This window comes from Acartia tonsa, chromosome 2 (assembly GCF_053477335.1).
Source record: "Acartia tonsa isolate MP-2025a chromosome 2, ASM5347733v1, whole genome shotgun sequence".
In the NCBI taxonomy this organism is placed as follows: domain Eukaryota; kingdom Metazoa; phylum Arthropoda; class Copepoda; order Calanoida; family Acartiidae; genus Acartia; species Acartia tonsa.
Window position 1 is genome coordinate 54,649,186 of NC_137261.1, and position 25,470 is coordinate 54,674,655.

Genomic DNA, 25,470 nt, shown 5'->3' on the forward strand with positions numbered 1-25,470 from the left:
GTTTGTTCATTGGGTTGAGTGTCCAAACGTTTTAACCATCAATTGTAATATACATAATATTAGTATTTTGTTTATCATCATTGAGGTTGTACATCATTGTGTTGGCCTTTGCCTTATCCCTTTAGATACTTCATTTCATTCTATAACAATCCTTTATTTTTCGTGGTAAATGTTTTTAATGTAATACTATTTATTCTTTTAGTCGGGTTCAGATCCGGTTTTTTATCCAATGGAAATAAATTGGATTATGTACCATCCTTTAAAATCAAGTAATAAGGTTTTTCAGTTTGAAGCTAAATATTTCGAAAATTGTTAGTCAGATTTGGCTGTGCTTTTGAGGCAACATTAGGTTGGTTTTAACCTATTTTTATAATCCATTCCAACCTCCCTTTAGGCTAAGGACGAAGCAACTACACATGAAACAAAATTTTGGTGAATTATTTATTTGTCATAATGAAATTTTTACTATTACTATTCTTTAGAGTCATATTAAGACCATGTCACATTCTGGAATGTATATTTTTTTGGAGCAAACTTTGAGATGGTCCACCTAATGTTTATTATCAGCTAACTGTTAATGTTTTGTCAACTGATGTGCAAATGGAAACTTTTACAATTAAAGATGCAACCTTTATTTATAATTCAATATGGCCTAGATATATTATGTAGAAACAGAGAAAGAGATAAAAATAATAAACATTTTAAGGTTTCAAAAAAAAATTATTAATTATATAAATAAACATCCAAGAAAGTTAAATTCTTTCTTCTTAAAAATAAATAAAAATAATATTTATTAAAATCTTTAAAAATCTAATGCTTAATTAGTCATGTCAAAAAAATGTGATAAAGTTGTAGAGGTGCTTTGTCTCTTTAAAGAACTAATTCAAATAAAAATTTATAACTCTAATACTGAAAGATGTATATAAGCATTTTTTACAACATATATTCCAAACTTAAATGGCTATTTAAACTTTTAATTACATAGCATTATAATTAATTACAAAAATAATTTTATCTGGTTTCTTGAAACTAAAAACATGTTATCAGAACATTCAATGGGGGGGGGGGAGGGTAAAGGGGTGATAACCCGAACAAATGAATTTTTACCCCCCCAAAAAATAAAAGCTTGGACGTCCTAGCCTATATGGTAAAGATTACCCCCCCTTCCCCCCAAAAAAAAGGCTTGGACGACCTTGCATGTTACGGTTTTTAAACAGAAAACACGAAATTAAATAAAACTGTAATTTAACTATTTAAAACAAAATGTATTTAATGATTTATTGTATGAAATTACATTTAGTTAAAACAATATGAAATCTGATACATAGATCTGAATAAACTATACAATTAGATTTTATGACTAATTAGAATAGAAACTTGAAGAAAAAATATTCTGTAAAAAAACAATATAACATATAAAGATTTAATTAAGAAAAGAATCGATCTATAAAAAACACTGTATTAAATTAATTTTTTTAGCAATGCTTCTCAATAATCCCAATAAAAATCTGATCTAAAACACTTTTATGCTATGAGAAAGATGGTACTAATTACTTTTTTTAATGTTTCCCTCGTAAACTCCCTATTTTTCTAAAAAGATTTGTGTGATTGTTTCTATGCTGTGATATTTATGGATGTTATCATCCTGTTTCAAAATAATTCTTCTTTAAAACTTTTAATGAAAATCATTTTTATCATACACAAAATTTTGACTAGAATATACTAAAAACTGAGGCATCTGGGAAAATAATTAATTCACCACTACAAAATGCCAAAATGAAATAAATAAATTTCTTTATACTAATTCAAATTATTGAATGTATAAAACAAAAATCAGAGTAAAATAATCTGTTAAAAAATGTAAGTGGTGTATACAAATGTTTTTTTAGACAATTAAAAGTATGAGAATGTTATAACATTGTTTTAATTACAAGTAAATGTTATACTTCAAAATATTTTAATTCTTTTTGAAACAAAGTTAAGAGAATCAAGATTTATAGAGCTGTTATTTCAACTCTGTCCTGTCTTGGAGAAGCTTGTTGTAAGTTAGCTGCTGCACTGAAGCCTGTTCCTGCTGCACTGAAGCCTGTTCCTGCTTCACTGAAGCCTGTTCCTGCTGCACTGAAGCCTGTTCCTGCTGCACTGAAGCCTGTTCCTGCTGCACTGAAGCCTGTTCGCAACTTTTCTGAACTCAAACCTTCTACGTACTTTTAGTTGGGATTTAAAACCTTTCTTTAGGTTTTTGCTCTTTTTTGTGCTAAAAAAAGCAAGTAAACCTTTAATAGCATTACCATTTTATAAAAATCAGGGCTCGGCAGCCAGCGTCAGCTCCGGCTAAGCTTTAAATTTAAACATGTTTGGATGCTTTGAAACAAAATTGAAAAGAAGGATTGCCATATATGGATTAGGTTTGCCTTCCAGCTGAAATTAATTATTGTAAAATGTTAGTATCCTTGATGATTACAAGACGCGCGAATGCCGAGTCCTGCTGAAAACACTAACCATCAATAATAATGAGTTGATGCCCCTCATGGGTCAAAGTATTTCCCCTTCTCCTAAAAAACTTGACATGAGAGAAGGTTTAGTCATTTTAATGTCTTGTCAAATGGTTCTTAGTCGAGATAATTGTTAGATGATGTAAAGTAGCATTTCTTCTAGCCTGTGGGGCTAATTTCCTAACCCTGTGGGGCAATCATTAACATTTATCTAACCTTACCTAAAATAATCTATCAAAAGCTTCTGTAAAAATACGTCGAAACCCGCTACTTCGTTTTTTTCCCATGATCACAATTGTTTTATTGATATGATAACAAGTTTGATTCCTGGTTCAACAAACATAGAGTGTCTGTTTGGTCTTCTTGGTGGTAGAGGTCGGAGGGAGGGTAGAGGTGGCAGGCCCTCTCCATCATCACCTGATCGAAGTAGCAACTCAGCACCCCGACATCCTCTAAACAGTTTGATAAAAAGGGTTAGTTGAAAGCACCCAATAAAATCAGGTATCTAAAGGGATAAGACAATAACCGCGATAATTAATGTAAATCCCCAATGATGATTCACATAATTACCCCTTTGGTAGGCTACAATTAGTGGTTGAAACGTTTGGACACTCAACTTAATGAATCAATCAATCAAAATTCATTGAAAGTCCTCAAAGCAAACGAATAAGAAAACATTATTCTGTAATTAGTGTAATAAAAAGCCCAATATCCCCTCTCTCCCTGCAAAAAAGCAAAATAAAAAAAACAATAACAAAAAATTAATGAACCTGAGTTGATTTGGATTGTTTTCAGCTTTGGCGGCAAGACTTTTGTGATCCACAAGCTTAAAGATATCCTCACTTTTTCTTCTCAGGGCCATGGCTCTAGCCTACAGTGCAAAAAAGTAAGGCAGGGAAAAATTAGTGCCTATACTAAATGACGTCATACTATACAAATTACCCGCGACCGTGGCTCAACACATAGATCATCCGCTCGTCGTCGGGAAGGTGATAGGTTCGATCTCGGTCAGACAACGCGTAATAACTAGAGACGTTTAAAATTGTTCCTACTGCTGCTCTGTCAGGTGCGCGACATAAATAGTTAGAGTAGGGGGAATGCCTTGGCCCAAAACAGGCGCAACTCACTACCATGCACAGTAAGATATATAAGTTTTCCGGAATTTTAATGTTAGGCGGAGATTTGATATCTGCATCAAATTTTGAGGTTTTTTTATAAAATTCGTTTTTTCTATAATTCTTTATCTAAAAGCGGAAATGCAATTTAAGTTAATTAATTTTGGCATCTGTGATTGGTGGATTTAAAAAATCTGCGCTCTGATTGGATGGCGTACATCATTCAACCAATTAGAGCGCAGGTAGTTTAAAATTCACCTATCCTATTGGTCAAAATTAATTAACTTAAAATGCATTTCCGCTTTTAGATAAAGAATTATACAAAAAACGAATTTTATAAAAAATCCTTAAAATTTGATGCAGATTTCAAATCTCCCCCTAACATTAAAATTCCGGAAAACTTATATGTCTTAATGCACAGTTAGGACTTCTCAGACAAAGGTCGTGCAATCAAAGGGTTGGCTGTCTGATGGGCAAATGGACACTTTACACCGCAATCATTGGGCTTAGGGCTGACAACCCTATCCCATATCCATAAAAAAAAGCCACATTGTTACAGAAACACTGACAAATTGACCAATACACTGCAGACTAAATTACCAAGGGCAGGCCAGTAAACAATTTTAATGACCAATAGTAGGCCAGTATTGCTTAATTTTTGAAGCAACTATAAAAAAAGCTTCAAAATTGTTTTATTGTAATTGTATAATTATGTCAATGCTTACTCAGGTTGTTCAGGAACGCAGCACAATAATTATATTTCAAATGTTTAATTGATTGAATTTTGCCTGGAGTTTATTGTAACGCGGCAAAAACTTGCGCATACAATAATTGTTTGATCATACCTGAAGCTGCTTTTCTTCCTCTTCTAAGATATCTTCTATGCTTGTAATTTTATCCTCTGCTGCCTAGAAATAGCAATCATCCTTATACACAGTATGACCCACGAAAAAAGTATTTTTTAGGGTGCAAAGCCCTTATTTTTTAATGTATCATCAAAAGTAGCATAATTTTTTTGTTCCTAGAAATTTTTATATATAGGATGTATTTTATCAATATTTGAATGTACATAAAAATGAGTGATTTTGCAAACTTCAACAAGAAAATTTTGCTTAATAGAACTTACAAAAAATGAACATTATCTACATTTTTGAATATAGAAAAACTTTAGTTTTAAATGGGTACTGGTGTGTGTGTGTATGTTATTTCTAAAAGCGAAGCTTTTCTATAATTATGGTCGGTCTATCCCTCCGTCATAACCGAAAATGGCGGTTTCGTTATTTGCCGTTTTTTGGCGATGATCAGAAAAAGTAATTTTTTTGTTATGAAAAATAAAAGTTCGTCCTAAAATTTGGTCATCCTAGCTGCAAAATTGGCCGCTCTACAGCTGTTTTAAAATTTAGCGGCTGGCCGCTAAAAAGCGGCTAAGGAGCGGCCTGGCTGCTATGACTAGAAAAAGTAATTTTCTCTAAAAATACACATGAACCACCAGAAAAAAATTTTACGTCTTTATCTGTAACAGGAGACAAGATAGAGGGGGGGGGCTCTTGGAGCCCCCCTTTCCCCCCCGATCTATTAAGGTGGGAATTGGGGCCCGAGCTGTAAGGGTTAAGCTATCTAAATATTTGCTTTTTGCAGAGCAAAAATACAGTCAAATGGTTGTGGGGAAAGATTCAAATGTGCAAATAAAAAGCAGTTCAAACCTTGGAGGAGAATCATAGCGGTCCAAAGTTTATAGACTTTTTTATTATTTCTAAGAAACTTGTGGAAGTGTTGTGAAGTGGGGGGAAACTGTGTTGATCAAGCAAAAAAGTGTATTGTATGTTATCATAAGAAAATATGTCAAATATTGGAGTTTATAAGGGATATCATATTTGTATGAAAATATTTCTGCTGCCAGCACAAACAAACAAAAAAAAGCATATACTTGTCATTTGAATGAACTTATTTTATGCGAAGGCATGGTATTGCTATTTGAAATGAATCTGATATTACAAATTTTGGGTATAGTCCCTTTCGTGACAACGCCTCTTAAGGGGCGTTTTGTCGTATTTTCACAGTTGCTTTCCCCTTAATCTGGCCCATGCGGGTAGCTCTAACCCTGCAGGGCCTAATTGCTTAATTCAATGAAGCAACCACCTAACTTAACCTAAAATAAACTATCAAAAGAAAATACGACGAAACGCCCCATAAGAGGCGTTTTAACGAAAAGGACTATACCCCAAATTTTCAAGTCATAACGTTAGCCAATAACCTCAAATATTTTTTAGTGGATGTATAAATTGTTACATACACCGAACAAGGGGCGCAGATCTAACCGCTTATTAAAAAATGTTTTTCCTTTTTTAATGTTAAAATATTTTTTCAGAAATTGCCCCATCCCTTACTACTTTAAGTCAAATATATCCAACATATTCAAACACTTTCAATCAAACATAGACACTCTGTCATATATTTTGTCTTATCATAATCTTAACATACTAGCGGATACGCCCCTAGAGACCTCTAGTGGCACTTTTTTTTATTTCAAATATGTAATTATTTTCTATAATGCGTTAAAGTCTGTAAGTAATTTTTTTTATCGATTTTTTTTTTATTTTTCTTGGGAGGATGGTGGTACCCTCCCCCAAAATAGTTATAAACCTTCCCGGGACCTATCAGAAGCTACCCTGTTAAGGAGAACCCAATCGGTTTAGCAGTTAGCGAGATCCTTCGTTACAAATAGACAGACAGACATCGTTCTACTTTGTAGAATGGATAATTTGTTAGGAATAAATGGTATAGAACAAAGCAGACATTAATTAATGTTAAGTAATTTTTTTTATCGATTTTTTTTTTATTTTTCTTGGGAGGATGGTGGTACCCTCCCCCAAAATAGTTATAAACCTTCCCGGGACCTATCAGAAGCTACCCTGTTAAGGAGAACCCAATCGGTTTAGCAGTTAGCGAGATCCTTCGTTACAAATAGACAGACAGACATCGTTCTACTTTGTAGAATGGATAATTTGTTAGGAATAAATGGTATAGAACAAAGCAGACATGGATTTAAATACAGTGCAACGAAAATGAAAAAACAGGGTAGCTAGAGGCACAGGTTTCCCTCAAAATGTGTGCACTGAATCCCCTCTCCCTTATTGATTTAATGAATTTTAATAAAAGGAGTTGGGGATAGTTAGTTTTAAGTTAGTTTTGTATTACTTTAGTTTTGTATTACCACATGTATTGGACCCAAAAGGGTTGTACATAAAAAAATCTGTTTAGCTGCTTACAGCTACGCCCCTAGAGGCGCAATGGAAACATGAGGGGGACTGCCCATCATTTTTTATTTTAGGTTTAGGAAGAAAAATAAAAAAATTTTAAAAAATTGGTGGGGGTATTTTTTTCTTGGGGCGATTTAACTTGGGAGGGTGGTGGTACCCTACCCCAAAATGGTTATAAACCTTCCTTTGACCTATGAAAAGCTACCCTGTAAAGGAAAATCATATCAGTTCAGCGGTTTGCGATATCCTTTGCTACAAACAAACAGACAAACAAACAACAGACAGACAGACATTGTTCTACTTTGTATTATAGATAGAATGATATATATATATTTTAAAAATATTAGATAAAAGTAAATGTTCCAAAATGATTTTTTGTCACGTCATGACGTTAACAAGAAATATAAACGCTTATATAAATGGTATTTTCAATATATTTTCCAACTTGGTAAAAAGCAACGATGATTGTCTACGAAATCAAATTTTGGTCATATTTTCTTTTTAATGGAAAAGGTTTTAGCAAATACACCAGCGATATGGAAATGTTTGCTTCAAATAATAGAATTTTTAATTGGTGAAATACAAAGAAAGTCCCCAAAGTTTTGTAATAACGTTTTCTTATTCGTTGTCTTGAGTACTATGGGGACTTTTAATGAATTTTGATTGGTTGGTTTATTAAGTTGAGTATTCAAAGGTTTCAACCACTAATTTTAATCTGCACAAGGAGTAATTTTATGTGTCATCATTGGGGGTGTACATAAATTTATAATTTACTTTGTCTGTCAGTGTCCATCACTCCATAACGCTATTGGTTAATGCTATTTTCTCGGCTGCAATTGGAAATAGACGGTTGAAACTTTCAGTGAAGATTCCTATGAGTTTTGTGTGCTTCACTACTTTTGCATTTTTTCTTTTAAAAACTAATATTCAAAGAAGAATCATTTATTGTTTGTCAACTTATATATTGCCAATAACTAATGAATTAGTTAGGTTCTCCATAGTTTCATCCCAGAATGGATTTAACTCTTAGGATATTTTAGTCTTTGGATAGTTTTAGGCTATTTCTAGCAAGTGCTGTAACTCAATTATAGAACTTACTTTCATTGCTTCTGCTGCTCTTTTCATATCTTCTTTAGCTGCCTAAATAACATATATCTTTTATATATAAACTAGTGACTATGTTGATTTTGACAATTCAATTTTTATTTTAGATTTAAAAAGAAAAATTTATTAAATTTTTTTTTTACCGAGGGTTAATTTTTTCTGGGGGCGAATTCTCTTGAAAGGGTGGTGGTACCCACACACAAAATAGTTTAAAACCTTCACAGGACCTATGAGAAGCTATTCTTTAAGGGAGAACCATTTTGGTTCAGTGGTTGGTACAGATTGACAGACATACACCCTGTTACTTTATTATAAGGATCTTTAAAGAAGTAAAGCCAAACGGGTTGTTGCTCTTAGCTTGGATAGGTCAGATAAATGAATAAAATCGATTAGAACATCAATATTTATCCTATTTTAATAATTCAACCTCTTCCAACTTTGTCTCTAATTCTCAGTTGGCAAGGGCCTTTTATCTTAAGGTGATGATCTACCCACAAACATATAAATCATACCATTCCAGGGCATATAACGCACAGTTCACTCAAAGCGACAGTAAGAGAAAAAAAATTTCCAGATAATAAGCAAACTGGAGGAATGAGAAACTGTCCCAATTTTGTATAACTTTAGCGGAACAAGTTCCAATTACGTCATATTTTTCTTTCCCGAAAAAGAGAAGGGGGAAAGAAAAAAAAGGGAAGGGGGGAAGAAAAAAGAGATGGGAGAAAAGGGGGTTTTCCCCATCTCTTTTGAAAGATTTTCTTCCCCCCCTCCCTTTTTCGGGAAAGAAAAATATGACGTAATTGGAACTTGTTCCGCTAAAGTTATACAAAATTGGGACAGTTTCTCATTCCTCAGCAAACTGTTTCTAAAATGTCCCAATGAACATATAAATTTAGTATAAAAAAAACAAAAATCTTAAAATGAGGCCTTTTTGAGAAAATTAGATTTGAAAATTTCAAGTTCAATTTTTATCCCCTAGGTGTTACCGCATAAACATTACAAGAAAAGCAAAGATTATTTCTTTGGAATTTTGCACAAGTTTGTTTTTATAAGTTCTTCATAAAACCACACCTGAAGGAAGTTATTTAATGGCCATTTTTATCAGTTGCTTTGCTAAGGTCACGGAAATAAATCATATATATAGAGGTTTTATGAAAGACTTCATAAAAGCAAAGTTGTTCAAAATTTTAAATCAATAATCTTTGCTTTTCTTGTCATGGTTATGCGGTAACTCCTAGGGGATGAAAATTAAACTTTTATTTCATTAAAAAGGACTCATTTTAGGATTTCCTTTTCCACTAAATTTATATGTTCATTGGGACATTTTAGAAACAGTTGGCCTTTTGTCTGGGAAATTTTTTTCTCTTACTGTCGCTTCGAGTGAACTGTGAACGTGATCTTTTAGTACAGACAGGCTGACAGACATCCTACTTTTTTAAATGAGAATGTTTTATATAATTTCTAATTTTATCTTACCTGGTTGTTTTTATCTGTCTTTCTTTTAAGACTAATCCATCTTGTCAATGTTCCCATCTTTTTAGAGGATTCTCCTTCCTCCAATCTTTTCTCAAAATCTTGAATTGCCTGCCTCTCTTTCCTAGGTATAAATTATGGTTTCATTAGAACTTACAAACATGTAATTCCACCTAATTCTTATCCTAACTGCGGAGAGTCCAATCCTAAGATATTTCAAAGGATCTTAGGGGATTAGACAATGGACAACAAATTACTGTAAATCCCACGTCATGAACAAATATACCCCTTCTGTAGATCAAAATAATTGGTTAAAAAGTTTGAACACTACTAGAATCAATTAAAATCAACCTTCCTGAGTATTTTTATTATTATCATTTTTTACTTTCACTAAATATTACAAACCTAACTCAACTTAACCTATCTAATCGCTATTTCAGGCTAAATTTTCTGAGTAAGTGAAAACTTAAACTTAAAAAAAAATATTTTGTATGTAGTTAAAATAAGTTGGCTTTTCCATAACGGTTGTACTAAAACTAAAACTAGAAAAAATAAAACTTTCCTAAATATTTAATACTTATTTTTTTTGTCTGAAGCTTAATATTTCAATATCTACCAAACTGATTGAGTTCTCCTTTACAGGGAAGCTTCACATAGATCACGGGATCGTTTTAGGCTATTTTTAGTCCCTTATCTACACCATTTAAAAACAGGACCCCTTGATGCTAGGGGCGCAAACACTAGTGTATATTTAAAGTATAAAAAGTCAGGTATAGTCCCTTTCGTGGCAACGCCTCTTAAGGGACGTTTCTTCGTATTTTCATTGTAGGTTTTCTCCTGTTTATAGCCCCTGAGTAGGGCTCAAACCCTGCGGGGCCAATTGCCTAACCCTGTGGAAGCAATCAACTAACTCAACATGACCTAACCTAACCTAAAGTAACCTATAAAAAGCCATTTTGAAAATAACACTTACTACCCACGAAAAGGACCATACCAGTACCCAAAAAGTCTTTTTTTCTTTGAATAGCGATAACCTGATAATTAACTCCATTTTTCTCGCAGCTTCTTCAACTTCTCTCTCATATTCAGCTATTTGTCCAACTGTCTCATGGAAAATACTAAAATAATTGATATTCATAATATTGTGGTCAAAAAAGTATATAAGTTATAGATGTAAGGACAAATGTCTTATGGAAAATACTAAAATAATTTATATTTATATTGGTGTTGTCAAAATAAGTATATTCAAAGCTAGAAGTCCTACTGTCTCATGGAAAATACTAAAATAATTGATATTTATAATAATGTGATCAAAATAAGTATAGTTATAGCTAAAAGCACGACTGTCTCATGGAAAATACTAAGATAATTATAATTTATAATAATGTGGTCAAAATAAGTATAGTTATAGCTAAAAGCACGACTGTCTCATGGAAAATACTAAGATAATTATAATTTATAATAATGTGGTCAAAATAAGTATAGTTATAGCTATAAGCACAACTGTCTCATGGAATATACTAAAATAATTTATATTTATAATAATGTGGTCAAAAAAGTATGGTTATAGCTATAAGCACAACTGTCTCATGGAAAATACTAAAATAATTAATATTTATAATAATGTGGTCAAAGAAGTATAGTTATAGCTATAAGTACAACTGTCTCATGGAAAATACTAAATAATTTATATTTATAATGGTGTGGTCAAAAATAGTATGTTTATAACTTCAGTATACTTAACTATGCACTAAATTGTTATAAAAAAATATTTACTCCATGATATTGAATTCTTTTTAAAAAATTTTAATTTTTATATTTTTTCATATATAGCTTGGGAAATTCAGACAATTAATTCAATTTGAAATTGCCAAAAAATAAATAATTTGTTGGAGTAAAGTTTGAGTAAAACTGTTTAAAAAAGGGAAGTGGGTAAATGGGTAAGAAAAAATGGAAGTGGATTAAGGGAAAATTTTCACTTAGAATTGTTTGTCAGAATCACATTCCCTTTTTCTTGATTATAGAGAGCTTTCCATTATATTATATTTAAAGATTAAAACCAGTTATAAGTTCAGAGGGGCCGAAGAAATGTGCTAATTAAACTTATGATTTCAATTTTAATATTCATGGAAAATGGTCTGCAATATGATGCTATTCAAGAATCAGATATTTATCAGGTTCGATACCCTACTGAAAAAGTATTAATTCAATTTTCCTCTACAATACATTTGTACTACGAATTGAATAGTATATACTTTAATACAAAATTTATATGAATGGAATTTTATTTCAAGGCAATACATTAAAAATATTCTTTTTAAATACACAACATACACATAAATAATGTGATAAATACAGAAACATATGTTTAGAAAACCCTTTTGCAATTTTATTATAACAATTATTGCGATGAGTTAAATACACACATCTGATTTATATAATTAAATTTACTTTTTCTACTAAAAAAGGTCATTTAAAGAAAATTGCATTTACAACAAAATTAAATGAATTTAACTTTTAGATAAGCCAGTCAGACTAGTGTGCAAAATTGTAAAAATATTAAGTGCACATTTTGGTCAATTCTTTTCATTTCATTTCAAGCAAAACCTTGGATTCTTAGATTAGATAAATCCTTGCTCCAGCCTTGAGCAGATTGCTTTTTTTGTGAAAGTTGGCGTAGAGTTTATATAAGTTTAGAAATATATGTATTTAATTACATTTATTTCTTTTTATTACAAAGATACAAAACTGACATGATCAGGACATTTTATAGTCAAACACAGATATTAGTTAATACACTTCCCCTACCATCTATAATACATAGTAGTACAATGTCTGTCTATCTGTCTGTCCGTCTGTCTGAAGCTTAAGATCTCAGTAACCACTGAACCAATTAGGCTCTACTCTTCAGGGAATATACCTACTGGTCCTGTGATGATTTTAAGCTTTTTTCTGGGGGAAGTGGTACACACCCAACCCCCGCAAAAAATGAAAAATAACCCCCCCCCCCAAAAAAAAAAAAAGTTTTTTTTCTTTTTAAAACTACTTTTTAAATAACACAAAAAAGGTTGATCAAACCTCTTGGGGAAAAGCCCCAAGAGGCTAGGGGCAAAGCCGCTAGTAATTAATTTAGCATATTGACAATTTAAACGTCTTTAGATATGAGACAGTGTTTGGCTGAAAATTAAACAAAAGATTAACCAATATACTTTGGATACACAACACATCCCAATAATCTAATATTAAACACTTTATAATCTCTATTATTTTCTCAATATTCAACCTTATATTGAGAAAAATATATATTGTTATATATCTGTCTGTGCATAATTCTAAGAATTATTGAATGAAAATGTGCAGTAAGGCAAAGATGCATCCTTGAATGAAGATATCAGATAAATCAAAGAATATTATTATAGAACAGTTGTCTAGATTTTTGTTAAACTATAATTACGTTTTTTTTTTCTTTTAGATTAAAAAAAATGGTTTATTGGTTAATTTTTATGTGTAAATTTATATTTTTCTATAAGTAGAAACCTGGATTTATATTACCAAAATCTAAAATAGTGTAAACTTTTAATATCTGAGTGCACATATATTCAAAATAATACAGGTTTTTTCTCAAATTTAAATAAAATAATTAAAAGCAAATTTTATTAGCAAAATTTTTAAAAAAACATCTATCTTATCATGAAATGATAATTATATGTTTAAAACATAAGTAGTATGGGTATTATAAACTATATTATATCTAGGTACTGAATATAGGAATAATTCTGACTATATTATAATATAGTGTAGTATCGGTATTATAAACTATATTATATCTAGGTACTGAATATAGGAATAATTCTGACTATATTATAATATAGTGTAGTGTGGGTATTATATACTATATTATATCTAGGTACTGAATATAGGAATAATTCTGACTATATTATAATATAGTGTAGTATGGGTATTATATACTATATTATATCTAGGTACTGAATATAGGAGTAATTCTGACTATATTATAATATAGTGTAGTGTGGGTATTATATACTATATTATATCTAGGTACTGAATATAGGAATAATTCTGACTATATTATAATATAGTGTAGTATGGGTATTATATACTATATTATATCTAGGTACTGAATATAGGAGTAATTCTGACTATATTATAATATAGTGTAGTGTGGGTATTATATACTATATTATATCTAGGTACTGAATATAGGAATAATTCTGACTATATTATAATATAGTGTAGTATGGGTATTATATACTATATTATATCTAGGTACTGAATATAGGAGTAATTCTGACTATATTATAATATAGTGTAGTGTGGGTATTATATACTATATTATATCTAGGTACTGAATATAGGAATAATTCTGACTATATTATAATATAGTGTAGTATGGGTATTATATACTATATTATATCTAGGTACTGAATATAGGAGTAATTCTGACTATATTATAATATAGTGTAGTGTGGGTATTATATACTATATTATATCTAGGTACTGAATATAGGAATAATTCTGACTATATTATAATATAGTGTAGTATGGGTATTATATACTATATTATATCTAGGTACTGAATATAGGAGTAATTCTGACTATATTATAATATAGTGTAGTGTGGGTATTATATACTATATTATATCTAGGTACTGAATATAGGAATAATTCTGACTATATTATAATATAGTGTAGTATGGGTATTATATACTATATTATATCTAGGTATAGAGTACAGAGAGTAATTCTGACTATATTATAATATAGTGTAGTATGGGTATTATAACTATATTATATCTAGGTACTGAATATAGGAGTAATTCTGACTATATTATAATATAGTGTAGTATGGGTATTATATACTATATTATATCTAGGTACTGAATATAGGAATAATTCTGACTATATTATAATATAGTGTAGTGTGGGTATTATATACTATATTATATCTAGGTACTGAATATAGGAGTAATTCTGACTATATTATAATATAGTGTAGTATGGGTATTATAAACTATATTATATCTAGGTATAGAGTACAGAGAGTAATTCTGACTATATTATAATATAGTGTAGTATGGGTATTATATACTATATTATATCTAGGTACTGAATATAGGAGTAATTCTGACTATATTATAATATAGTGTAGTGTGGGTATTATATACTATATTATATCTAGGTACTGAATATAGGAATAATTCTGACTATATTATAATATAGTGTAGTGTGGGTATTATATACTATATTATATCTAGGTACTGAATATAGGAGTAATTCTGACTATATTATATTATAGTGTAGTATGGGTATTATAAACTATATTATATCTAGGTATAGAGTACAGAGAGTAATTCTGACTATATTATAATATAGTGTAGTATGGGTATTATATACTATATTATATCTAGGTATAGAGTACAGAGAGTTATTCTGACTATATTATAATATAATGTAGTATGGGTATTATAAACTATATTTTATCTAGGTATAGAGTACAGAGAGTAATTCTGACTATATTATAATATAGTGTAGTATGGATATTATATACTATATTATATCTAGGTACTGAATATAGGAGTAATTCTGACTATATTATAATATAGTGTAGTATGGGTATTATATACTATATTATATCTAGGTACTGAATATAGGAATAATTCTGACTATATTATAATATAGTGTAGTATGGGTATTATAAACTATATTATATCTAGGTATAGAGTACAGAGAGTAATTCTGACTATATTATAATATAGTGTAGTATGGGTTTTATATACTATATTATATCTAGGTACTGAATATAGGAGTAATTCTGACTATATTATAATATAGTGTAGTATCGGTATTATAAACTATATTATATCTAGGTATAGAGTACAGAGAGTAATTCTGACTATATTATAATATAGTGTAGTATGGGTATTATATACTATATTATATCTAGGTATAGAGTACAGAGAGTTATTCTGACTATATTATAATATAGTGTAGTATGGGTATTATAAACTATATTATATCTAGGTATAGAGTACAGAGAGTAATTCTGACTATATTATAATATAGTGTAGTATGGATATTATATACTATATTATATCTAGGTACTGAATATAGGAGTAATTCTGACAATATTATAATATAATGTAGTATGGGTATTATATACTATATCATATCTAGGTATAGAGTAAAGGGAGTAATTCTGACTATATTATAATATAGTGTAGTATGGGTATTATAACTATATTATATCTAGGTATAGAGTACAGGGAGTAATTCTGACTATATTATAATATAGTGTAGTATGGGTATTATATACTATATTATATCTAGGTATAGAGTATAGGGAGTAATTCTGACTATGTTATAATATAGTGTAGTATGGGTATTATTTACAATATTATATATAGGTATAGAGTACAGGGAGTAATTCTGACTATATTATAATATAGTGTAGTTTGGGTATTATATACTATATTATATCTAGGTATAGAGTACAGAGAGTAATTCTGACTATATTATAATATAGTGTAGTATGGGTATTATCCTATTATATAAAGTAGAAAGCGTTTTTTGTCTGTCCCGAAGGATCTCGCTAACCGCTGAACCGATATTGTTCTCCTTTACAGTGAAGATTCTTATAGGTCCTGGGAAGGTTTTAAACTATTTTTGGAGAGGGTGTCTTCACCCCCCTCCTTCAAAAAAATTTTTTTTACTCTTTTGAAACTCAATTTTTAAATGGGATGAGATCGGCTTTTCCCACTACTACCTTAAGTGCCCCTATAGGCTTCTAGGGGCGTAGTCGCTAGTATACTATATTATATCTAGGTATAGAGTACAGAGAGTAATTCTGACTATATTATAATATAGTGTAGTATGGGTATTATATACTATATTATATCTAGGTATAGAGTACAGAGAGTAATTCTGACTATATTATAATATAGTGTAGTATGGGTATTATGCACTGGTGTGTGCAAAACAAAGCATATTGTATAAGAATATTAAGCCTGGCCTGGCCTTGTCAACAACTCTTTACATAACTTCATATAAACTAAAGTTTTTTTTCCTTACTTTTTTAACTTAAAGTGTAGAAAAGTAAATCTAAAACATAAAGTAAGGACCTATAAAATGTTAAAAGGCATAGAAAATACTATAATTACTTTAATAATTGAATTGTTTAATATACTTAATATATATATTTTTATTAATATCCGCTGGATTTAATCTGTTTCTAAGCCACAATGAAAAATAATGTATCCCATCGTATTGCAGACTATTTTATGCAAATAATATAAAATTACAAATAAATAAAACCAGTTTATAAACAAAGCTAAGCTGGATCTTTAAATCATTTTAGTTGTGAGCCAGATCGGGGTGGCTCACCTCGATCTGGCTCACCACTAAATGATTTAAAGATCCAGCTCTGGTTTAATTCTTATAATTTTCTATTTTGATATCCATGAAAAGCTTTTAAATTTTATAATGCGCTGGAATAAACAATTGTTACTTGACATTAATGTTATGTAGGTTATTCTTAAAACTTATTATTTCCTACTATTAACACAATTATCTACCATTTATTACTTTAAATTAAATTGAAAAATCATGTATTGTATCGTATTACAGAAATTTTTTGCGAATAACAAATAACAAAACCAGTTTTGTTAGACCGGACCTTCTGAACCTAGGGTTTAACAAAGCTTGTCTATAATACGATGCAATAAATAACCATTACTTAACACAATAGTTTTAGGTTATTCTTAAAAATATATTTCCTATTATTGGCATAATTATCTACCATCATTACTTTAAATCCTCTTGGATCATCAGATATTACCATATTTTCCTCGTTTTATCTTATTTTCAATTTACTTTAATACTTTTGTCCTTGAACAAAATCTAATTATTATTTTGAATTTATATTTTCTAATTGGTTAGTACTGTTGATTAAACAACCAATTATTCATTTCAAAGCTTAATATGACAAATTTTTAAATCCAGGAATAGTTATTTATCGTATTGTATTATAGACAGCTTAAATTATAAGATTTAAAACCAGTTTTGTTAGCCCCGAGTGGCCGAAGGCACTAGCTAACAACACTGGTAATAATTTTATAATTTTCATTTTGATATTTGTGGAAAATTGCCTGTAATATTATCGACCTAAACATGATTTTTAAGTTTGGCTGGGAAAAAGGTTCTAATCCAGCGGATAATAATATGTTTTGAAGCCATACTGGAAAACTTTTGATAAAGTTTACGGAAAAATCATCTTTGATCCTTATAAAATTTAAAAAGAATGACAACATTAATAAAAGCAGAGGTCAACAATCGGACGAACCAACGATATGAACTATATACCAGTGCTTTTGATATAGATACTGGTTGCTTATCTTATGAAAATTTACGTTATGATGCTCAGCATATTGTGTCTAATCTTCTTATGCATCACCATTTTATAATTCAGGCTAATTCAAAAAAGGCTAATAGGATTCATTATATGTATTCTGGTATTTATTATAGAGTTGCTACGCTTTTTGAAATCGATATGACAACTCTAACATGCCTAAATTATCGAAAAGAGCTATTCGTTCCGGACGGACGGACCGACCGACCCTAATTATAGATAAGCTTCGCTTTTAACATTATTCTAAAGCCCTAACAATACAAAAATAATTCTATCAAATAAAAATAGTAAATGTGGTAAAAATAAAAAGAAAAAGGATTATTTCCTTTAATCCAAAGTAGAAAATGTTGGATTGAAAGAGAATTTTCCTTTCTTTTTTGCACACTAATGTATAAATGTTTGCAAGGGCGTGGTCGCAATTTTTATTGGGTACAACACATATGTACATACAAACGATAATTAGAACATTTTTTTCTCTAATTTTGGAAGATTTTTAAATTTGAAAATCCTAGTAGTTTTCACTTAAGAGTTGTCCTTCTAGTTTGTTTTTTTTCCCTAGAACGTTTGTTGCACAAGTACGTTTGTCCCCCTAGAACGTTTGTCACACTAGTGCATTTGTCCCCCTAGTATGTTTGTCGCAATATTACATTTGTCCCCTAGTACGTTTGTCGTACTATCGTGTTTTTCCTCCTAGTGCATTTGTCGTACTAGTGTGTTGTCCCCCTAGTACATTTGTCATACTAGTGTGTTTGTCCCCTAGTACGTTTGTCGAACTAGTGTGTTTGTCCCCCTAGTACATTTGTCCCCTAGTACGTTTGTCACAATAGTGTGTTTGTCCACCTAGTACATTTGTCGTACTAGTGTATTTGTCCCCCTAGTACGTTTGTCTGTATAGCAAAAATTTAAAGGGTACACATACATTTGTTCACCATCACAAAAAATATCCTGATTTGAAAGTAACAGAATGTATTCTTCTCCAATTTATAAAGTAGTAAAGTTGTTTTGTATCTGTATCGAAGGATCTCGCTAACCGCTGAACCGATATGGTTCTCCTTTATAATATAGATTCTCATAAGGCCTGGGAAGGTTTATAACTATTTGCATTAGCCCCTATAGGCCTCTATGGCGTAGTTACTTGTTGTCTATAGAGGAGGATCTTGCTGACTACTGAATCGATTCGGTTATTCTTTACAGTGAAGCCTTTCATAGAGAAAGGGAAGGTTTTTAGCTATTTTGATGAATTATACTATATCCCTCAAAAGAGTATTCCTTTGCATTTTAATTCGCATAATATCTGAATTTAAAATCTAACTCCCTCCTATTCACAAAAGTCTCTTGGGGGTTGGTGCCCCCCTTTTCCACCCCGTATCAATGCACACAAATGTATGAATTTTATTGCAATAATTTTGTGATTAAAAAAGGCCACAATGAATAGATTACTACGTGTGTATGCTGGGGGGGAATAAAAACAGGGGTGGGCAGCCGACATTGGTTTGAATTTAAATACGCCCGTGGATTAAACTATGTCTTTTAGGTTTTATCCAGTCATAATTTTTTTTCTCGTATTCATTTGAATCCGGTGGATAGGAACCGGTTCTCATGAATACGAAAAAACTATGTCTAGCATCGTATTATATCCAGTTTTCTACGAATATAGAAATGTACAATCATAAGATTAAAACAAGTCTTTTTAGCCGGTGCCTTCGGCACCACGGGGCTAAAAAAACTAGTTTTAATCTTATAATTGTACATTCTATATCCGCGGAAAGCCGTTTTTAATACGATACGAGAAATAACTATTCCATTATGGCTTCAAAACCGATTAATATCCGCTGGATTAGAACCGTGTTACATACAATTTTCCATGAATATATTTTTAAAATACTTTGGCCCCTCTTGTCTAACAAAACTGGTTTTTACCTCAAAATTTTTATTTAAATATCCGAGGACAGCTGTCTATAACGCGATAAATATGTATTTAAAATATTTTTATAATTGAAGCTACTACGTAACTTTTCTGTCTGTAACTCAGACACTATCTTTTATCCATAGCTGAAATTATAAAACCAGATTTGATTGCTTAAAACTTATTGTATATATTGCCTCTAACATTAGGTTTATAAAATCCTAATTTACTGTATATGTCATAAGTTTATATTCATTATACTTTTGCGGCTACAACTGCTTCTAAAACCTGAAAATATAAATTGAACTTGGGGAATTATTAAAAGACATTTTCTATTTAAAATAACTTGCAAAATAAATAATTAATTGAAAAATGATTTAAACAGTTTTTTTAACATTAATATTCTTTAAAAAGCTAGTCAAATATTTTTTTATTAAGATTCCATACTCTTTAGCAAACTCAATTAATACATTATTGTCAGGGATCTGAAGGGATAAGACAATAGCCGATAAACTTATGTAAATCCCCAATGATGATACTCAAATTTACCCCTTCTGTAGATTCCAATCGGCGCGGTAGTTGAAACGTTTTGACATGAACTTAATGAACCAACTAATCATAATTCAATAAAAGTCCCCAAAGTTGTTGAGCCAAAGAATAATAAAAAGGGAACAGCGTAAAAGGTTAAATGTGAGGTCATAAAAACCCGTATATTATCAATCTCGTTTATTAGTGGTTTCCTTTCCAACTTCACCTCTCATACTTTCCTTTTTAGACGTATTTTTATGACGTCACACATGGCACTTTCCGCTGTCCCAAGAAAACGCTATCCTAAAACTTTGGAGACTAGTGTAATAAACTCCAAATTGTCCCCTCCCTCCTTGCATGATTGTACTTTGTTAAATTGTACTTTTTCTGAATAAGATTAGCTTAATTTTCAGCAACCGATTGGATTCTACTCTTCAGGGAATATACCTACTGGTTTTATGGTGGTTTAGGCTATTTTCTTTGAGGGTGGGACACCCCCTTAAACAAATAAAATACCCCCCTCAATTTTTTTCGCATACATTTTGCGAATTCGCTATTTATTCACTAAAACTAGCGACCCATTTGCAATTTTTTCGGCTAGAAAGGTAATAGAAGACGTAATAATTCCCGTACTAATATCATTTTGTTCTAAGTTCCTCTTGGGGCAAAGCCCTTATAGGCTAGGAGCGAAGCCGCTGGTGTTTATTAATTCATGTTTAATACAAGCGGCTACTCCCTTAGAACCTTAAATTGAAGTTAAAGTAAAATTCGAGTGGTCGACCTTTTCCCATTCCAATTTAAGTTTTTTAGAGAAAAAGTTTTTTTTTAAATTTGAGGGGGGGGTAAATTTTTTAAGGGTGGAGTTTAAAATAGTTAAAGTAATTTCCTGGACCTATAAGAAGCTACACTGAAAATTCGAACCATTTCGGTTCAGAGCTTAGCGAGATCCTTCGGAACAAACAGATAGAGGTTCTGTTACTTTATTATAAGAATATTCAGGATTGCACTAGGAATCATTATTGAAACAAATAATTTTTTCTTTATAACTTTATACCAAGCAAAGCTAGGTATATTAAAGTATCCTATTATATAAAGTAGTAAGGCTTTTTTTGTCTGAAACCTAAGATCTCAATAACTACCGATGGAGTTATGTTTTTCAGGTAAGCTTCATATAACTCCTGTGATGGTTTTAGGCCATTCTATTTTCTGATTTAAGTTTTGGCTTGTTTTAAGCTATTTTTATAGCCCCTCTTTGACTCTAGACTTTAGAGCCCCTAGAGGCTAGGGTCGTAGTCGCTAGTACTAATGATAAACAGTCAATTTACATTTCTTGAAAAAATTTTCAAGGCTTAAACTTAGAAAATATTTCAATATTTTTTTCGTTGCATTGACTAATATTTACTTTATCCCTAACCCCTTGATAAATATAAGCCCGCATAATTTTCCATTTCCATGACCTGGATACATTTTTAATAACTTTTCATTTGTCTCATAACAAAAAGTACGTTGAAAAAAAAGTTTTATATAATGATCTTGTAGAAAAACAGATTTTAAAGGAAAAAAAACTTTCTTTTTTTCATGGTGGATATGTAACAAATATACTGTTTAATGAAAAGTTAGGACATCCAGAAAAAGGTCGTTTAATTAAAAGGTCGGTTGTCTGTTGGATGTTTTCTTAGTCAACAGTTTTATAAACACATTCTCCCATTTGTAAAGCTATTATGCTAATAAGTTTAGTGTAAAACAACATCATCAAATTAGGAAGTTCTTTAAAGTGCCTATAAAAAAAGGGAATAAAATTTTTATCCCAAATGAGGTCCTATTAGAATAATGGATTATCAATAATCTCCACTTTTTGTATAACTATCGGCTTCGCCCCTAGCCTCTAGGGGCTTTGCCCCAAGAAATAATTTTAAAAAATATAAAAAAAATAAAAGTACTACTGGTGCTGTCGCCCATAGTTTAATGTTCACCAGAAAACATTTTTTTAGCTTAAAACCACCACAGGACCAATAGGTATATATTCTAAAGAATTGAATCCAATCGGTTCAGTGGTTATCGAGATCTTAAGATTCAGATGGACGGACGGACAGACATCATTCTACTTTGTATTCTAGATAACCCTCCATGTCCTTGAGGGTTGTAATTTTTAGAAAAGGGGTTACAATAATTACAATAATAGCGGTATGTTATAAATTACTTGCTAAACACAAAGAAACAAAGAGATCTATTATTTTTTCATTGATTGAAAGTTTCATAAAATTGTAGTAAAACTTTTTACACAATACTACACACCTATTGAAAAGCTTTTATAGAATTGGGCCAATTTTTTTCTTACAGAAATAAACCTTAGACCTTTCGTTAGTCTTAAAAATTTTCAAAAACTTCTAACCTAAGCTAAGTTTAAATGTTTAAGCTGGATCATATAGAGGTATTGTACATATATGCTCACAGTAATCTTAAAATAGGTATAGCTAATGAGTTAAACAAGTTATCTTAACAGATTCTAGTTTGGTATTTCTCATATTCTTCGAATCCGGTGGATAGGAACTGGTTCTCATCCATACGAAAAAAAACTATGTCGAGCATCGTATTATATCCAACTTTCTATGAATATAAAAATGTACAATTATAAGATTAAAACCAGTTTTTTTAGCCCCGTGGTGCCGAAGAAAGCTGTTTATAATACGATGCGAGAAATAACTATTCTTAATTATATTCAGTTGCCTATTTATTTTATAATCTATGTTAAAAAAATTACACAAGTGCGAATTTTTAAACCCCTAAATTTCAATTATAATGAGCTTAAACTGAGCTTTCATGGATGCTATCACACTTGTTAAACAGCTTTATATTCCCAAGTACAAATGTTTATCTTTGAAAACTTTTTGTGCATTTTCAAAATATAGAAATTTAGCACAAATTTTCTACCCTATTTCTTATTCAATTTTTAAGGAAATAGGAATAAGTTTTATATTTATTTAACCTTCACAACGCGTAAAACTTTATTTTGTATTTTTAACCTTTATTGTATTATAACAATTTGAAAAGGGAAATAAAATGACGCAATATCTAAGTTTTTAAAGGGCTCAGTAGCCGCCTGTAAGCCTAAGAATCATTTGGAAGTCTAAACCTGACTAAGATAAGTCAATCCCTTTTATGAAATAATTTTTCAAAGATTTCAAACAGGTTTAAATTTGATGCTTAGTCGCGGCTGCCAAGCCCTGGTTTAACAAATAAAACTTTAGAATTGACATACCTGCCTCCCAGAATATTTCTTGAATCTTGATTCTGTCTGGACGGTTTCATCGGCAAAGATTTGGATGTTGCCAACGGCTGATGACCCTTGGATCTGGGTATTATAAAGGCAATGAGATACATACAACAACAAAAAATATTACAGTTTTTGTTTAAAAAGTACAGTAAAATGTAAAATTCAAAACTTAGGTGTCAACATCTAAAAATGGTTTTAGCGCATTTTTCGGGTATAGTCCTTTTCACGACATCCCTCCATAAGGAGCGATTCTTCGTATTTTTAAAATGGCTTTTTATAGGTTATTTTAGGTTAGGTTAGGTTATATTGTGTTAGGTGATTGCCCCACAGGGTTAGGTAATTGGCCCCGCAGGGTTAGAGCCCCCCGCAGGGGCTAGAAATAGGAGAAAAGCTACTGTGAAAAATACGAAGAATCGCTCCTTATGGAGGGATGTCGTGAAAAGGACTATACCCCATTTTTCTTATGATTTGAGGTTTTTCATATGGAAAACAGTAGATCAGAAAAAAATCTTAGCCTAAAATATTTTTCTTTGCAGTTAAAATGTAGAATAAAAGTGTAAAGCTCACTTGTAAAGATTAAACAGTAGGGTTCAGGAGTCTTTGTTTAAATCCAATTCATGCTTATTTACTTTTAACTGGTTAAAAAAGAATCTACATAACTAAAAATGACAATAGATACATATATATATATATAATTATATAATTCAAATATGCCTTAATTTCTTTAAAAATAAAAACAAATTTTGTTTGCTTTGGTATTACCATGCTAAACTACATTTTTTGAGGGGGGGGGGGAGGGTGTTTTTTCGAATTTATATCATAGATAGGTATAGTACTGAGAAATTACTTTATATCAAATAATCCTGAACCAAATTTAACTAGCACCATGGGGTTGTAAAAGAAGTACATAAAAAGTTAGATAGTTAGAATAGTAAGATTCAATCCAAGTTGTATTGCATAATAGTCTTAATTTACATACCAAAGTGACTGCAAAATAAAATAAAACAAGGATGACAACACCCATAAAATGAAAGCTCTAAAATCAGAAGGAAGGACAAACAATCAATAACTCTTGTAGAGTGTCAGAAATAAATGAAAAACCTCAAATCATGTTTGTTTAATATTTTTTTGGTGGGGAAATGGGTAAAAAGACACGGAAGGAGTTGACATTGAACTGTTAAGCACTGTTAAGGACATTTTCTCATTTGTAGGTTTACAAAACTGGGGGACTTTTATCAAATAATTAATTTGGACGTAAAAACTAGAAGAATGCAAAATTTTCTACACATAGGTTTAATATAAAAAAAGGGGTAATTTTGTTTATAATAATTGAGGGCTTGCATCAATTTACTATTAACTATCCTCCATTAAATCACTGGGAGAAGAAAATGATAAAAATGTCAAATATTTATTCTTTTTTTTGTATGGTTAGTATGAATAATTTTAAAAAGTTGATACTTTTCTAGTGCAAACCATTCTGATGTAAAGACTGACGAATTTCCTTATGTAGAAAAGAGTCGCTTTTCCAGTATGGCTTCGAAACCGATTAATATCCGTTGGATAAGAACGAGTTTTCAGCTATACTAAAATACATAATATCGTGTTACAGACAATTTTCCACGAATATTTAAAAATCTTTAAATTAATAGCAGCTTAGTTAGCCACGGCCTTCGGCCCATCGGGCAAACAAAACTGGATGTTATTTTACATCTTTTAAATTTACTATTCACGGAAAGCTGTCTATCATACGATGTGATAAATAACTATTAATATCTAATTAATACCTTGGTCTTGAAACAACACAATTTTCTCTCTCAAAACAATAATTCGTTGTACTTTTTATAAAAAAAAATATTTTAAAGTTGCTTTTATTTTAAGAATTAAAAGTTT

General features: G+C 30.7%; 1 protein-coding gene across 2 annotated transcripts; it reads right to left on the reverse strand.

Moving 5' to 3' along the window:
- Window positions 1-1,865: 1,865 nt before the first annotated feature.
- Window positions 1,866-25,442, reverse strand: LOC145312184 (uncharacterized). Of its 2 annotated transcripts, XM_080151374.1 has the most exons (10): window positions 25,365-25,441; window positions 23,566-23,658; window positions 10,482-10,565; window positions 9,451-9,571; window positions 7,969-8,010; window positions 4,456-4,518; window positions 3,266-3,366; window positions 2,823-2,947; window positions 2,129-2,185; window positions 1,866-2,065 (listed from the first exon to the last, which is right to left on the reverse strand). In XM_080151374.1, exons 2-10 carry the CDS (start codon window positions 23,613-23,615, stop codon window positions 1,995-1,997), a joined length of 714 nt encoding a protein of 237 aa, XP_080007500.1. In that variant the 5' UTR covers window positions 23,616-23,658; window positions 25,365-25,441; the 3' UTR covers window positions 1,866-1,994. The 2 variants fall into 2 exon arrangements, with proteins under 2 accessions (XP_080007500.1, XP_080007499.1); XM_080151373.1 differs by having other exon boundaries at window positions 1,866-2,185; window positions 25,365-25,442.
- Between the last annotated feature and the right edge of the window lie 28 nt (window positions 25,443-25,470).

What these genes read in the sequence shown, in the direction of transcription:
- LOC145312184 (XM_080151373.1), bottom strand. Translation starts at nt 23,615, where the DNA reads ATGAAACCGTCCAGACAGAATCAAGATTCAAGAAATATTCTGGGAGGC. An exon ending in AGAAATATTCTGGGAGGCAG is followed by an intron (nt 10,566 to 23,565) that starts GTATGTCAATTC and finishes CAATTATTTTAG; the next exon opens with TATTTTCCATGAGACAGTTG. An exon ending in AGACAGATAAAAACAACCAG is followed by an intron (nt 8,011 to 9,450) that starts GTAAGATAAAAT and finishes TATGTTATTTAG; the next exon opens with GCAGCTAAAGAAGATATGAA.